Genomic DNA, 13,049 nt, shown 5'->3' on the forward strand with positions numbered 1-13,049 from the left:
AGCCTCAGCAGCCAGAGCAGCAGGGTTTTCTTTTCTTTGCTCCTTGCTTCAGACCCAATTTCTTCCTTTTTCTTCCCATTTCTATAATGATTGGCAGGTGCCTCTTATGCAAGGCCACAGGGGTGTTACCTAGGGGTAAAAAGCCTTGGCAGTGTTTCTGAAGTGACCAGACTGGCTCAAATTGGTTGTGCTCCCAAATTTATCCTTCCAGTCACTCCATCTCCTTCCTGGAGGGGCCTGTAGCCATTGGGGGAAGGCAGAAAGTTGAGGATGAGGAGTAAAAAGCAAGAGGTGGAGGAGAAGCTCAAGCAGAGCTTTGCACCAGATGGTCGTGATTGTTGGATGGAGGGAAAGCAAAGCCTTTGGGCAGGGTACGACGTCCTGTGGGAGCTGCCTGATGCACTGTTGAGTCTTACAGGCTTTTCCTGCTCTCTTGGGCTCCTGAATGTTCCTTCTGAGTGAGGGATGAAAGGCTGATCCCTCTGCAGCCTGTTAGGTGAGGGAATTTCAGCCCAGGCGCCTTTGTTCTGCTCCGGATGTGCAGAAGGTCTGTTAGGCCAGCATTTGCTACTCAAGTGTATTGATCTGCCCACTTAAATGCTTCAAATCCTTGAAGTGCAAGGTGCTGTCCATTAGTTCTGTCCCTCTGCAACACGAGATGGAGCTGCTGGATGTGCTTTTGGCAGTGAAGGCTGATTGCACCCCGGGCTGTTACAGTGATGATGCCGGATGTGGGTTTTCCTCTCCAGGGACACTTTGGGGAACGCATCTGAGCACTGAGGGCTCCCTATAGCCATGGCAGGCTTAGAACAGACAGGAGTGAACCCACTGGGGCCATCAAACTCTTTGGAACAGGAGCCGGGAGCAGAGGAGGAGGGGCTGAGAGCTGGGGTTGTGCAGCTGGAGGTGGGAAGAGAGGATTTGGCTGCTCTCAGCAGCTAAGGAGAGAGTGACTGTAGAGAAGGTCACAGAATTGTGATTTTTTTGGTGTTGGAAGGGATCTTGAAGATCATCCCATTCCAAGCCCCTGCCATGGCAGGGACACCTTCCGCTGGAGCGGGTTGCTCCAAGCCCCTTCCAAGATGGCCCTTGGCAAGAGGCAGTGGGCACAACCTACATCAGGGGAAATTCCAGTTGGGCAGAAGGGAAGTTTCTCCCCATGAGGGTGGTGGTGAAGCCCCGGAGCAGAAACCAGAGGAGGATGGGAATTTAAGGACTCTGCATTCACATGCTGAGAGTTAGTAGTGAAAGTTTGTAGCTTCTCCTTAGGAGCTAAAGTGTTCCCATTGACAAAACACTCCAGCTTGTTCTTGGTGATCCTCAGTTTCTGGTTCTGTTGGGAGATGGAGTCATCTTTCATCCTCAGAGATGATTTAATGACTTGCTTGAAGATCATCTTTTGTTTGTTTGTATGAGGACCGGTTGGGTAATCCCGAAATGAGGAATTGCGCCGTCAGTTTTTCCTTTGTATTTGCTGGATAAATGTCAGCTCTCCTCCTTTCCTCTCCAAGCTAGTAACTGATAAATGCCTGCAGCAGATTGATTCTTGGAAATGCCAGGAAACAGTGGAGCGCAGACTCCTTAATAAACTCTTTGTTGGATCCAGGAGTGAATTAAGATGGTTTGAGAACACGCTTGAGTGATGATGGTGGTGCTCCAGCACAACTCCAGCTCTTGGATTTGCTCCTGATTGTTCAGGACCCATGGCCATGGTCCCTCAAAAAAACCCCATTCATTTGCTACAGGCAGGTGCCTGAGCTGGTGGCTGTTTAGGGGCACGAGGATGGTTTGCACTGCAGGGAGATAAAACACCTTTTTTTTTGTTGCGTTTCCAAATTTGAGGGATTGGTTGTGTTGGATATCTCTGAATGTTTCTGCACATAAAACTTCCAGCAGGGAGATTTACAGCATGGAGCTGGAGGAAGGTTCCTACGTTGGATTTTGTTTGTGCAGTCAGATCCGCATGCTGCTGTTTTCCATCTGCTTGCGCATGCCCTGCCCAGTGTGCTGCCAGATTTTTGGGAGGGTTCAGGCTCCTTCCAGTGTCCCCTCAGCAGAAATTCCCATCTCCAAGCCAAGATGCCCTTCAGCAAGAAAATGCTTTAAAATACTAGATTTTCTCTAAAAGGCTTCTGTTTTTCAAAACTGGACTTCTTCTGATTAAAAAAAAAAAAAAAAAAAAAATAGAAAGAAAAGGGAGAGGAGGAGTAAGACATTGTTAAAAAGCTTCTTCCTGTTCTAGTTAGGTTTTTATTTAGTTATTTCATTATTTTAATGAATGAACAGGAGGTTCACTGTGCTCAGGAGACAGAGGGTGGGTAGGGCCCTCCACAGGGACTGAAAGCCATGAATTCCCAGAGGCACTTTGGCATGAATAAGAGCCTTCTTCGTGGTGGATGACTGGCAGCTCCAGAAACAAGAGGGTCGGCTTCCTCCTCCCCTTCTCTTCCCCTTTTCCCCCCATTTTTCTTTTTTTTCTCTCCATTTTTTCCCCTCTTTTTAAAATTCTTTTCATTTCTTCTTGTTTCCCCCACCCCCACCTCTTCTTTTCCCTTTTTCCTCTTTTTTCCTTTTTTTTTCCCCTTAAAATAAGAAGCGTGCCCCAGTTGCTGCACTCATCTGACTTAAACCTCTACACAACTTCAGGTTGTTCCCTCTGCCCCGTGTCAGTGGCGGCTGCTTGTAGAGTTCGCAGAACCACGGAGTGGTTTGGATTGGAAGAAGCTTTAGGGATCATCTTGTTCCAACCCTTGCCATGGGCAGGGACACTTTCCACCAGACCAGCTTGCTCCAAGCTGTTGATGTTCTCTGGTTCTCAGTCTTTTAAAGAAAATAGCTTTTAATGAGGAAGAGCCATCTGCTCTGAGGTGGATCTCCTCAGTTCCAAGCACTCACAGCCTCCTCCCTATATTTAAGTTGGAATCCTTAGGAGGAATCTTTAGGTGGACTCTGCTGTGGTTCCAGCTGCTTTGGGAGAGCTCTGGGCACAGCGGTTTCGACGTGAGCCCGGTGCAATCCTCACACTTGGATGTGAACCCAGCTGGGAATGTAAAACCCATCTGTTCCCATCTGAGCTGTACTGGGATGAACTGCAGCACGCTCCAGCAGTGGCATTTGAGTGAGTTCCTTCACAGGAAAGCTCCTGTGGGTGCTCATGTTGGAAGGGTCCCAATTCCACCCACATTGATGGCATGTTTGCCATGAGCTCATCCCCGTGGGAACAGAGCCCTAAACCATCCAGCACTGGCATTTCCTCAGACCCATTCCCGTGGGTCTTTCTCACTTCTCTCTTTCCAGTTCCTTCTGAAGCTCTGTGTGGGTTCTGGGTGCCAGGGAGGATGCTGGAGGCATGGATTTGCTGAGGAGGGGGTTCTGCTGTTTCATCCGAGGCTGGGAGATGTAGGTGGATCTCAGGGATGCTGATCCTGCTTGGGATGGGCTGACGAGGACTCCAGCAAGCAGCACAGGTGCAGGATGGCTTTTCAGGCAGGGCTGGTGTCAACTGGGGTGACTGCAGCAGCTTCAGTGGAGCAAAATCCTTCTGCTCTGTTGGCTCCATGGGCTGTCAGGGAATCAGCTGGCTCTGGCCATGGATTTTCTTGGCTTTCGTGGAGCAGACCTTGAGCCAAGAGTGTTGCAGTGCCCCTGCTTCCCAGCTGGGTCCACAGGAAGTGTGAGGGGGCAGCTGAGCTCGTGGTGCAGCATTTTGGCAACCTTGGGGACTAAATGTGGCAGTAAATCAGGAATTTAATAAGGTCTCACATGTTCAACCCTCTGTTTTGCCTGCAGGCCTCAGGCAGGGTTTGGGACAGACTTCCTTTAAATCCAGCTTAATTATGTAATTTAAATCAATCTTAATTATAAATATATTGAATTTATTTATATATCCTATCACTATACAAATATTAATTATATTACTCTTAATATATAATATGAAGAGTATTAATTATGTGCTTGAGCTGGATGATCTTAGAGTTCTTTTACGGCCTTTCTAATTCTATGATTAATAATCCTATTAAAATGTTTGACCCTCAGGAAGAGGGGCACATGTAAGTGCAGTGATAACCACTTCAGATCAATGCAGTCTCACCCTGGGCAGTCCTGATCTTTCAGATCTTAAGTGCTGATTATCTGTTCTAAGTTCAAATCACACTCTGAATCCTGATACAGTGCTGATCTGCTTTTTGGGAGGAAAATGGGCAACTTAGTGATTTAAAGTCTTGACAAGGAATCATCAAGTAGATATTAAATGGACAAGAGTGTGGCTTCTCTGGAATTCTCTGGAATTGTGTTCAGCAGGGATTTCATCAGGGAATACGTCTGGCAGGCAAATCATAGATTTGTAGAGTGGTTTGGGTTGGAAGAAACTTTCAAAATCATCCAGTGCCACCCCCTGCCATGGGCAGGGACACCTCCCACTGTCCCAGGCTGCTCCAAAACCAGTGTCCAACCTGGGCTTGGACACTTCCAGGGATCCAGGGGCAGCCCCAGCTTCTCTGGGCACCCTGTGCCAGGGCCTGCTCACCCTCGCAGGGAACAATTCCTTTCCAATGTCCCATCCATCCCTGCCCTGTGGCAGTGGGAAGCCATTCCCTGTGTGCTGTCCCTCCATCCCTTGTTCCCAGTCCCTCTCCAGGTGAGCACGCCCAGCTCTCCCAGCCTGGCTCCAGAGCAGAGGAGCTCCAGCCCTGCAGCAGATCCGTGCCCTCCTCTGGATCTCTCCAGCAGCTCCAGGTCCTTGTGCTGCTGGCCCAGGGCTGGGGCAGCTCTGCAGGTGGGGTCTCACCTGAGCTCAGGGACAGAGCTAAACCTGCATTGGCCCTGCAGGTTGGTTTTGGCAGAGGGTCGATTTCTAGGGAATCTCCTCTAAAGAAACATTTTTAGGAAGCCTGGATTTCCTGGTCGAAGGATTTCTTTAGTTCACGAGCGGTACCATGCTGGGAGGTGTCTCTTGGCATATGTGTGATCATCTGGAATGAAATAGGTGAGAAATTCCTGTCTCTAATATAGGAGGTTTGACTGAATTGAGGAAGTCCTCGTAGGAGGGGTTGGTGGGAGTGTGTGTATGGTTAAACCTCATAACATCTCCTACAGATCCTATAATAAATAAAATAAACTTCCTGAGCCTCTCTGCCTTCATGTGCCACTGCAGTCGATAATGCTTTGTCTGGCTTGGGGAGTTGCAGCAAAAGAGACTGGCAGAGACTTCAGTTAACCAAAACTAATCCCTAAATTGGAAAATCTGTCCCCTGTGATACGAATTTCAGTGCTGTTTTAAAAAAAGATTAAATCTTCAAGCACAAGAGTGGCTAAAATCCGTGAGCCAGCGTCACAGATGAATCAAACATTGGCTTTTCTGCAGCAAATTCCTTTAATATATGGTTTGGGGTTTTTTTCCCAAAACCCCTTAACCAGGAGTTGGTTTCGCTCCCACCTGGCATGAGGCAGGAATTGGGGATGTGCAAAAGTGGTGGAAAATGTGTGTGAAATGCTGATTTATTTATTTATTATTAAGGATTCTGTGTTTTTAACGAAAAATTTAAAAATCTGACAAACTACAGCTTGGTAGAACGTCTCTGTCTTCAATAATTTCCTTTTGGGTCCCTTCTGATTGTGTCTGTTGATCACTGAATCAGAGAACGGTTTGAAGGGACCTTAAAGATCAAATATTCTGTGTTTCTCTGGAAGCCCACCGGGAACTGTGCCTGAGCTCACTGAAGGATGCCTCGAGACAGAAGAGCTTGCCTGGGGTTTCACAAAACCAGCAAGGCATGGCAAGGGCACCCTCAAGGGCAGACCCAAAATAGCTTTTGGAGAGCTTTCGCCACAAGCTCTGCTGCTTGCATGAAACTGAGAAGGGGGGAATTATGTTTATATATATGGTGGAAAAGAGCTCAGAGGTTTTAAAACGTTTTCCTTGGCTTGTTTATCAAATCAGTGCCATCCAGTGCATGAATATCAGCAAAGCTCAGCCCAGAGTGACCTTTAAAGAGCTGGAGGGTGGGATTTCTGTAGCAACGTTGTTCTTCAGCGTAAAAGGTACCCAAAACCTCCCTTGCCTTGGAAAACCCCAAATATATGTGGGAATATAACCCTTGTTTAGCGTATATGTGCAAGGAGGCGTTAGACCCAAATGGAGAGAGGGAAAGGAAATCCCAGCAAACAACGGGGAAATTGAGGTTTGAGATCTTGGAGGTGTACAGACTGGAAGGCATCCAGAAGGAGGGGAATGGGCTTGGTTTGTGTTGGAAGGGACCTTGAAGCCCATCCAGTGCCACCCCACCATAGGCAGGGACACCTTCCCCTATCCCAGGCTGCTCCCAGCCCTGTCCAACCTTTGGAACACTTCCAGGGATCCAGGGGCAGCCACGGCTTCTCTGGGCAAAATTGGGTGTCTTGATTTGGGTTATACAGCCAAGAATTTGGAATTTCTAGCGAAGAACATCATTTTTGGCACGGCAAAAATGAAATCATTCCAACCTTTTTTTATTGCTTTCTTTTGGATTTTTTTTTTTTCCCCTATGATGGAGGGTACAAGGAGGAGCTGTTATCACAAGATTGGTATCCAGGGTGATGCATATTAAAAAACAGTCAACACACAGTTAAGCAGACAACTCCAGCCCTTAGCATGGAAAGGGAGGCAAAAACTAGTAGTTTTTAGTGTTTCTATTGTCACTCTATTGGTTATGTTGTTTTGCATAATTAAAAAGCCGGGAGAGTTCACCAGAGAAAAGAGCATTTTCCAAAAAGATCAATGTGTGCTCAGGGTCTGGAAGGGAATTATCGTGGCAGAGTCGCTCATGGCCTTTTCCAGTCTTCATCTTTTCTTGCTCGTTGTGAGAAGAGAGGATTTGTTGGAGTATTTTCCATGCAGAATTTATTTCAGTGTTTTCCTTGTTGGAATGAAAACATGTGTGGACTGCTTAAGGCCAAGGAGTAAAACCAAGCAGGAGCCCATGGAAATGGTGCTGGTGAGAGACAGTTTGAAGGCTCAGGTTGATGTCCTTGTTTAGGATTTTAGCCATGGTGCTGGAGCAGGGGCACTGAACAGATTTATTTGAGGGGTTTCTTTTGTGCGCGTTGAGTAGAATTCCAAGTGTTCGTGAAAGCCGAATGTTGGTGCTGGTGTGGTCTGTTTGCAAAACACTTAAAATATGTGGTGGTGGTGGGAGGAATAAAGGTTGGGGATGGGCGGTTTGGCGCTGCAGGATCTGAGCACCTCAGGGGATGGAATGAGGAGTAGGAACGTCCCTAATCCGCTGTGTGATCTTCACCATGTGATAACTGCTTAGGCTAAGCCCAAGGGAGGGGAAGATTTCTGAGAATGGAAAAGTTAATTAAGCAATTGCCTCAAAAACCCCCCACCTAAACAGCCACCAACAAAAAACCCTCACCAAACAAAACTCCAGCTCCATATCCAGAGATGTCCCCGCTTCCCTGACAGCTGGAGAAATGCCCTTCCAGCCCTCCAGGAGATGAATGTGCATAAATGACCCCTCTGCCCAGACCTGGGGAACAGGGTTACATCCCCCAGGGAGCAGAGGTGTGAAACCTGCCTTTGGAAATGCCTCTTCACTGCACTTAGTCACAACAGCCGGGATCAAATGGGATCCTATTGACCCTGACTTCTCTTTTCCTCCGCAGTGGGAGCGCCTCTGGTTCCTCATCCTCACCTCGTCCTTCTTCCTCACCCTGGTCTGGTTTTACTTCTGGTGGGAAGTTCACAACGACTACAATGAAATCAACTGGTGAGTAGAGCTGCCTTTTGGAAATTTGGTTGCCATGGTGCACCTGCTCGGCGCAGCTTTGGATCCGTCTGGATCCTTTGGATGGAGTTGTAATGACGATAAAGGGAAAATGTGGTGGGAAGTGGGGCTCAAGGAGGGCTGCTTCTGCCTCATCTGTGTGCAGATGTAACGTGGCCTCACATCTTCACTTCGTGGCTGGGCTTTTTGTTTGTTTATCTTTATGGCTGGCTGGATTTGAAAGTGACTGAGCAATTTGGCTGCAACTATTCCACAAAATATCCATGGCAAAAATTCAGCCTGAAGCACATGGGTGTGGAAAATATTATGCAAAGTTGGAAGGAGCTGAAAAGGAGCTTTGCAGTGGGATGTGCTGGAATTTAGGGTGTTGCCAGCTGCCTCCAGTGCTGGAAATTATTCTCCCTTTTATTATCGGCAGCATCTTAAAACATTTTGACAGCACCTTGGGCTGTCTTCTAACCAAACTGCTTTGACATCATCTTCTTGTCAAACATGAGATGTAAAAGTGCATTTTAAAACACAGTGGGGAGCTGATCCCTTAAATAAATCATCTGCTTTAGATGCTGGAGCTGGGGTTTTGTAGGGAGAGTGTTTACCAACATGGTGATGTGAACTGGCTCCTCCCAGGAGGAAATGGGTATTTTCTCTTTGCTCACACCCTCACTGGGAGAAGTGAAACCATCACCATGGCTCTGGACTATTTGTAGCAGCAGCATGATAAAAATTCCTTTCTTAAAGTGGTGTTTTGGACCCCCTCTCTTCTTCAGTTTGTACCCTCGGCAAAGGATGCGACTGCTCTAAGTCCGCCCCAGTGCAAAACCGACTTTGTCCGAGCTCAAAGCTGTGAAAGGCCTAAAAACAATCCTTCAGAAATGAAGGAAAGCCCTGGGAATGCTGTGAATGGGCGCTGCAGCTGCAGTGCTGCCCAGTTTTTTGGGTCCCCAAATATTCTTGCAGGAATGGGAGGAGGTGTGTAGGTCTGCTCTGGATGCGAGAGGTATTTGGGATTTAACACGTCCAGGTGTCGCCTGCAGCCCAAAGCCCCGTCCCTGCCATGCAAGCCAGGGTGCTGGAAGCACATCTGGGTTGTGCACAGCACTGGGATGGGATTCCCTCTTGTGCACCACAGGCCTGGAAGAGGCTCTCTGGGTGGAAAACAGCATTTTCAGGCACTGCCATTCCGTGCTGAAAATGGATCCGCTCTGTGTGTGTGTGTTAGATCCCTGCTCCACACACTGGCACCAGAGGTCGAGCAGGGTTTCTGGAAAACAGCTGTGGAAAGGCTGGGGAGGAGAAGGAGGAGAACACAGGGTGAGGTTTTAATTACAGTCATGCCAGCTCCAGGCAAGGGGGAGAAATAATTTCCATTGGGTCCGTGCAGGCTGAGCCTGGCTCTCTTCCCTTCCAGCACAGCTGCATGGGCTCCGTGAAAACAGAGCAGTTCTGGGCCAGACAGGGTGTGAAGGAGTCGAAAGCATCATTTTATTCCCAGCAGGGTGCTGAACTTGTTGCTGGTGAGGCACAGTGAGGTCCTGGTGTTTAGAAACAGCACCTTTGCTGCTCCTCTGTCGTCGTCACTTCTGGGTGGTGTTTTTGGATGAGATTTCTTTGCTGCTTGCTCCTGCTGCCTTCCTCTCTGCTCCACTGATTTATTGGCAAGCTGGGAGCTCCCCCAGAGGAGAGGAAGTGTTCTCTAAGGCAAGCAGCATTACTGCACGGGGCATCCACACCGGGCTGCTGCCAGCACCTTCCAGAGGAACTGGGAGAAGGAAGGAATTGCTGTGAAATTGGTGTGAGGAGCTGCTGAGCTTCTTCCTGCCCTCCAGAGCTCATATTTGGGAGCTCTCCTAGCTCGTGTCACCTTCAGTGAACTCCTTCAGCCTGTCCCAGCAGGTGGAGAGAGACTGCAGGTGTCTGTCCAAGGAGGCCCATTGCCAGCAGCAGGTCAGCTTGAAGCCTGGATGAAGACATCCCCCTCTCTGGGACTTGTTCCAGCTCTGCGCCATCCTCTGGGAGATTTTTCAGTCCAAACCTCTGAGGGCCTTTCCCCTCTGCCGTCCTTGAGGAGGCTTTTTATTTTTTTTTACCTGTGTGTCCGGCAGCTTGGGCAGCAGTTAGGTCATTTCAACTTGGAAGGACCAAAGGGACTTTTCTGGGATTGAAATGGGCTTTAGAAGGACAAGGCAAAATTGTGGCCCAGCATTTATTGCTTCAGGCTTTTTACCTTTTTTTCTTTTCCTCAAGGCTGAATCTCAGTGAGGTCCTTGTTAGTGAGGGTGCTTTGTTCCTCTGTAGCTAATTTTTATGAAAAGAACTATATTGCTTCTGGCATTTCCCTTTTTGGTGTCTCCACTCGATTGCACTATGGTTCAGATTTGCGCTGTCTAAGGTTTGCACTGCACTCTAGCTCAGGCAGGCTGTGGGGGATGCTGTGATTTGTGGGGGATGTGTAATTTACCTGTGTTCCCCTTGGAGCAGGACCATAAATGCAAGTCTGTGTGGCAAATGTTTTCCTCCTTGGTTCTGGAGAAAGCTCATCTGCTTCACGACTACCACGGACCCAGCAATTTAAAACAATCATTTGCACATCAAGTGAAGGCCTGGTGCTCTCAGAGGGGCGTTGAAGGGACATCAGAGCAAAAACTTAAATGGACTGAGAGCTAAGGGAGCTCTGGGGGGTGGCATCAGCAAAGACTTCAGAGGAGCACTCTTTCCTTTCTTCCCTCTTTTTTCCTATCAGCACGTCTGAATCCCTGCAGATCCCTGGTTCTGTGCTCTTTGGCTCCCTGAGCAGAACCTGGACGTGGGCCATGCCTGTCAAGCCCAAGGGTTTGCTTTCCAGATCCCACAGGGGAGCTCTCCTCCTGGACAGAATTAGAATCAGAGAATAGCCTGAATTATATCATGGAGTCCAACTCCTGGCTCTGCACAGGACAGCCCCAAAAATCACCCTAGAGTTTGTCCAAGCAGACCAGAGGTTCTGGCTGATGAATGATGCTGGATTTGGGTGCTGGGGAGGGATTTGAGTCTTTGACCAGTATTTATATAACGCAGCACTTCTGTCAGTTGTAGCCAAAAAAAAAAGGCACCAAGAGGTAAGAAAAGAGCCCAGCCAGTTCATTGAATGAGCTGATTTCCACCCCAAAACCATCCTTTGTCCTTGTTGTGCCAAAGGGTTTGCACAGAGATAATGTCAAGCCAGTTTAGGGATGTTGTTTGGTTTGGTTTACCCCTAAAAATCCAGCGGAAAAATTTGATTCCAGGTCATGTTTGAACTCTCAGAAGGTACAGGAGGGGTTCTGGGGTTTCTCTGCCTCTCTCTATCCAGTTAATTTCCATAAGGGATTAAAGCACTCGGTTGTCACTTGTGCTTTTTGCTGCCTATCTCTTTTCTTGAGAGGTCTGTTTTCTGAAGTCTTGTTTAATCCTAGTGAAGCTGTTCTGGTGTTGAATCCCTTCTTTAATGTGTCCTTCCAGGTTTTTATATAACCGAATGGGATACTGGAGTGACTGGTCCATTCCAATCCTTGTAACAACTGCTGCTGGCTTTACCTACATTACAATGTTACTGGTGAGTAGAAGGAAATCCCATTTCTTACAGCTTCGTGTGTTGGCTTTAAAAAGGCCATGAGCTTCTCAGGCCATCTATAAGTCAAGGAGTTTTTCTCTCAGAAGCGATTTCTCTCTCATTCTCTTTCTCTTATAGCCATAAGTTGCATGAAATTAAAAGTGAGAAATGGATGGTCTTTGACCTCCGGTGATCAAAAGTATAAGACAGGAGGGATACAGCTCTTGTTTCCCGTAGTGTGGCCCAGTTTCCACTTCTGGGCACAAGTGGCAGCTGTCTCCCTTCATCCCAGAGTGCTGGGACCTTCAAGGTGGTGTCCATTCGGGTGGCCACGCACAGGCACTGCTTCCTGCAGCCCCAGGAGCCGTGGGCCAGGCTCTGACCCCCTGCACCTTGGGGGCCAAAGCCTTTTCCTCCACATCCTGGCCTTTGGGGAGGATCTGCCGGCCCATCGTGCCCCCGTCCCTGCCGGCTCGTGGGGGTGTCCCCGGGATGGTGACGTGTCCCTGCGTGCTCGGGGGGGTGATGTGCCCCTGTCTGACTCTCGGTCTGTGCCTCCCAGATCCTGGCTCTGTGTCACATCGCCGTGGGACAGCAGATGAACCTGCACTGGCTGCACAAGGTAAACCTCAGCTGCAAGGGGAGCAGGACCTCGGGAATGCAGGGGCCTGAATATGGCTTTTTTATCTTCTTTTCTTCTCTTAGAGCTGGGATTAAATGCTTGGGAGATGCAGTTTGTGTTCGGACTCGGGTGTTTATTAGTTCTTATCTGTAGCACAGCCTCACAAGCTGTGAGTCCTAGCTAACAAAGTAGAAAATGGCTCCGTCTCTCTACAAGGTCTTTTAAGCACAAACTGTCCAATTATGAGATGACACTGAAATTATTTTCGCTTTTAACCCAATAACCAACCGTGGTTGGCAGTGTGGATTTTTCTACCCAATTACAAAACACCACCCAGACCCACGGAGAAGAAAGTGAAAAAGAAAGACTAGCCTGCACCCTAAGTCCTCCATCTTTCTTTATATATATTACTGTATTTGAAAACCTTAAACTCCAAGTTTTCCACCCTGTGATATCACACACTTCTGTTCAAACTGCACACTCACAATCCCAGTGCTATCAGTCAGTTTTGGAAGCCTTTTCCAAGGCCTCAGGTCAAATGCAGTGTTTGCTTGAGGGTCAGTGCCTGTCAGCTCAGAAACCTGAAATTCCCAGTGCCCAGGGTTCCAACACCCAAGGAGCAGGCAGGGGGTGGCACTTGCTGTCACTGTGTCACTTTGGGAAGAGCATAAAATGTCCATGGTGCACGTGTGGCCTCACGAGCAAACTGGGGACAGAGAATTTGGCGAAATGCTTTTGGCCCTTGCTGATAGAGAAGCCACCTGTGGAGGTGGAGAAACACCAGTGCTTAGAGCAGCCTGATTCAGTCCCAACTGAGGTGCTCCATGAACCTCTCTGGGCTCCTTTCTGTGCTGAGCCCAGCCCTGGAGAGGGGCTGAGCAGATGTGAAGCTGTTCAGAGTGTGCTGGGAGGGACCAGCTGGAAAAGCTGGAAAAGGAGATGTTGGCGTTGAAGCTGAGGGTATGCAACATGCAGGGTGAGGTTTGCCGGGCCCGAGGAGATTTGTGCATAAAGCAGTTGGAGAAAAACTGCTGTGAAACACAAGAAGAGATATTTGGAGCACAGAAGAGGAGGGGAAGGGTGTGCAGGGAGA

General features: G+C 48.4%; 1 protein-coding gene across 5 annotated transcripts in view; it reads left to right on the plus strand.

Annotated features, from left to right (window-relative positions):
- The window catches only part of GDPD5 (glycerophosphodiester phosphodiesterase domain containing 5), a 109,724-nt gene that overhangs the window by 73,742 nt on the left and 22,933 nt on the right, over positions 1–13,049 (plus strand). For all 5 annotated transcript variants that reach the window (XR_005699542.2, XM_040056305.2, XM_040056306.2 and 2 more), the window contains 3 exons: positions 7,645–7,748; positions 11,244–11,337; positions 11,897–11,956. Coding sequence is in view for 4 of the 5 variants with exons in the window: in XM_040056305.2 (XP_039912239.1) it covers positions 7,645–7,748; positions 11,244–11,337; positions 11,897–11,956 (258 nt within the window). In the remaining variant the exon portion in view is untranslated. The remainder of the gene's footprint in view (positions 1–7,644; positions 7,749–11,243; positions 11,338–11,896; positions 11,957–13,049) is intronic.

The sequence above is a fragment of the Hirundo rustica genome, chromosome 2 (genome assembly GCF_015227805.2).
Source record: "Hirundo rustica isolate bHirRus1 chromosome 2, bHirRus1.pri.v3, whole genome shotgun sequence".
NCBI classification, from domain to species: domain Eukaryota; kingdom Metazoa; phylum Chordata; class Aves; order Passeriformes; family Hirundinidae; genus Hirundo; species Hirundo rustica.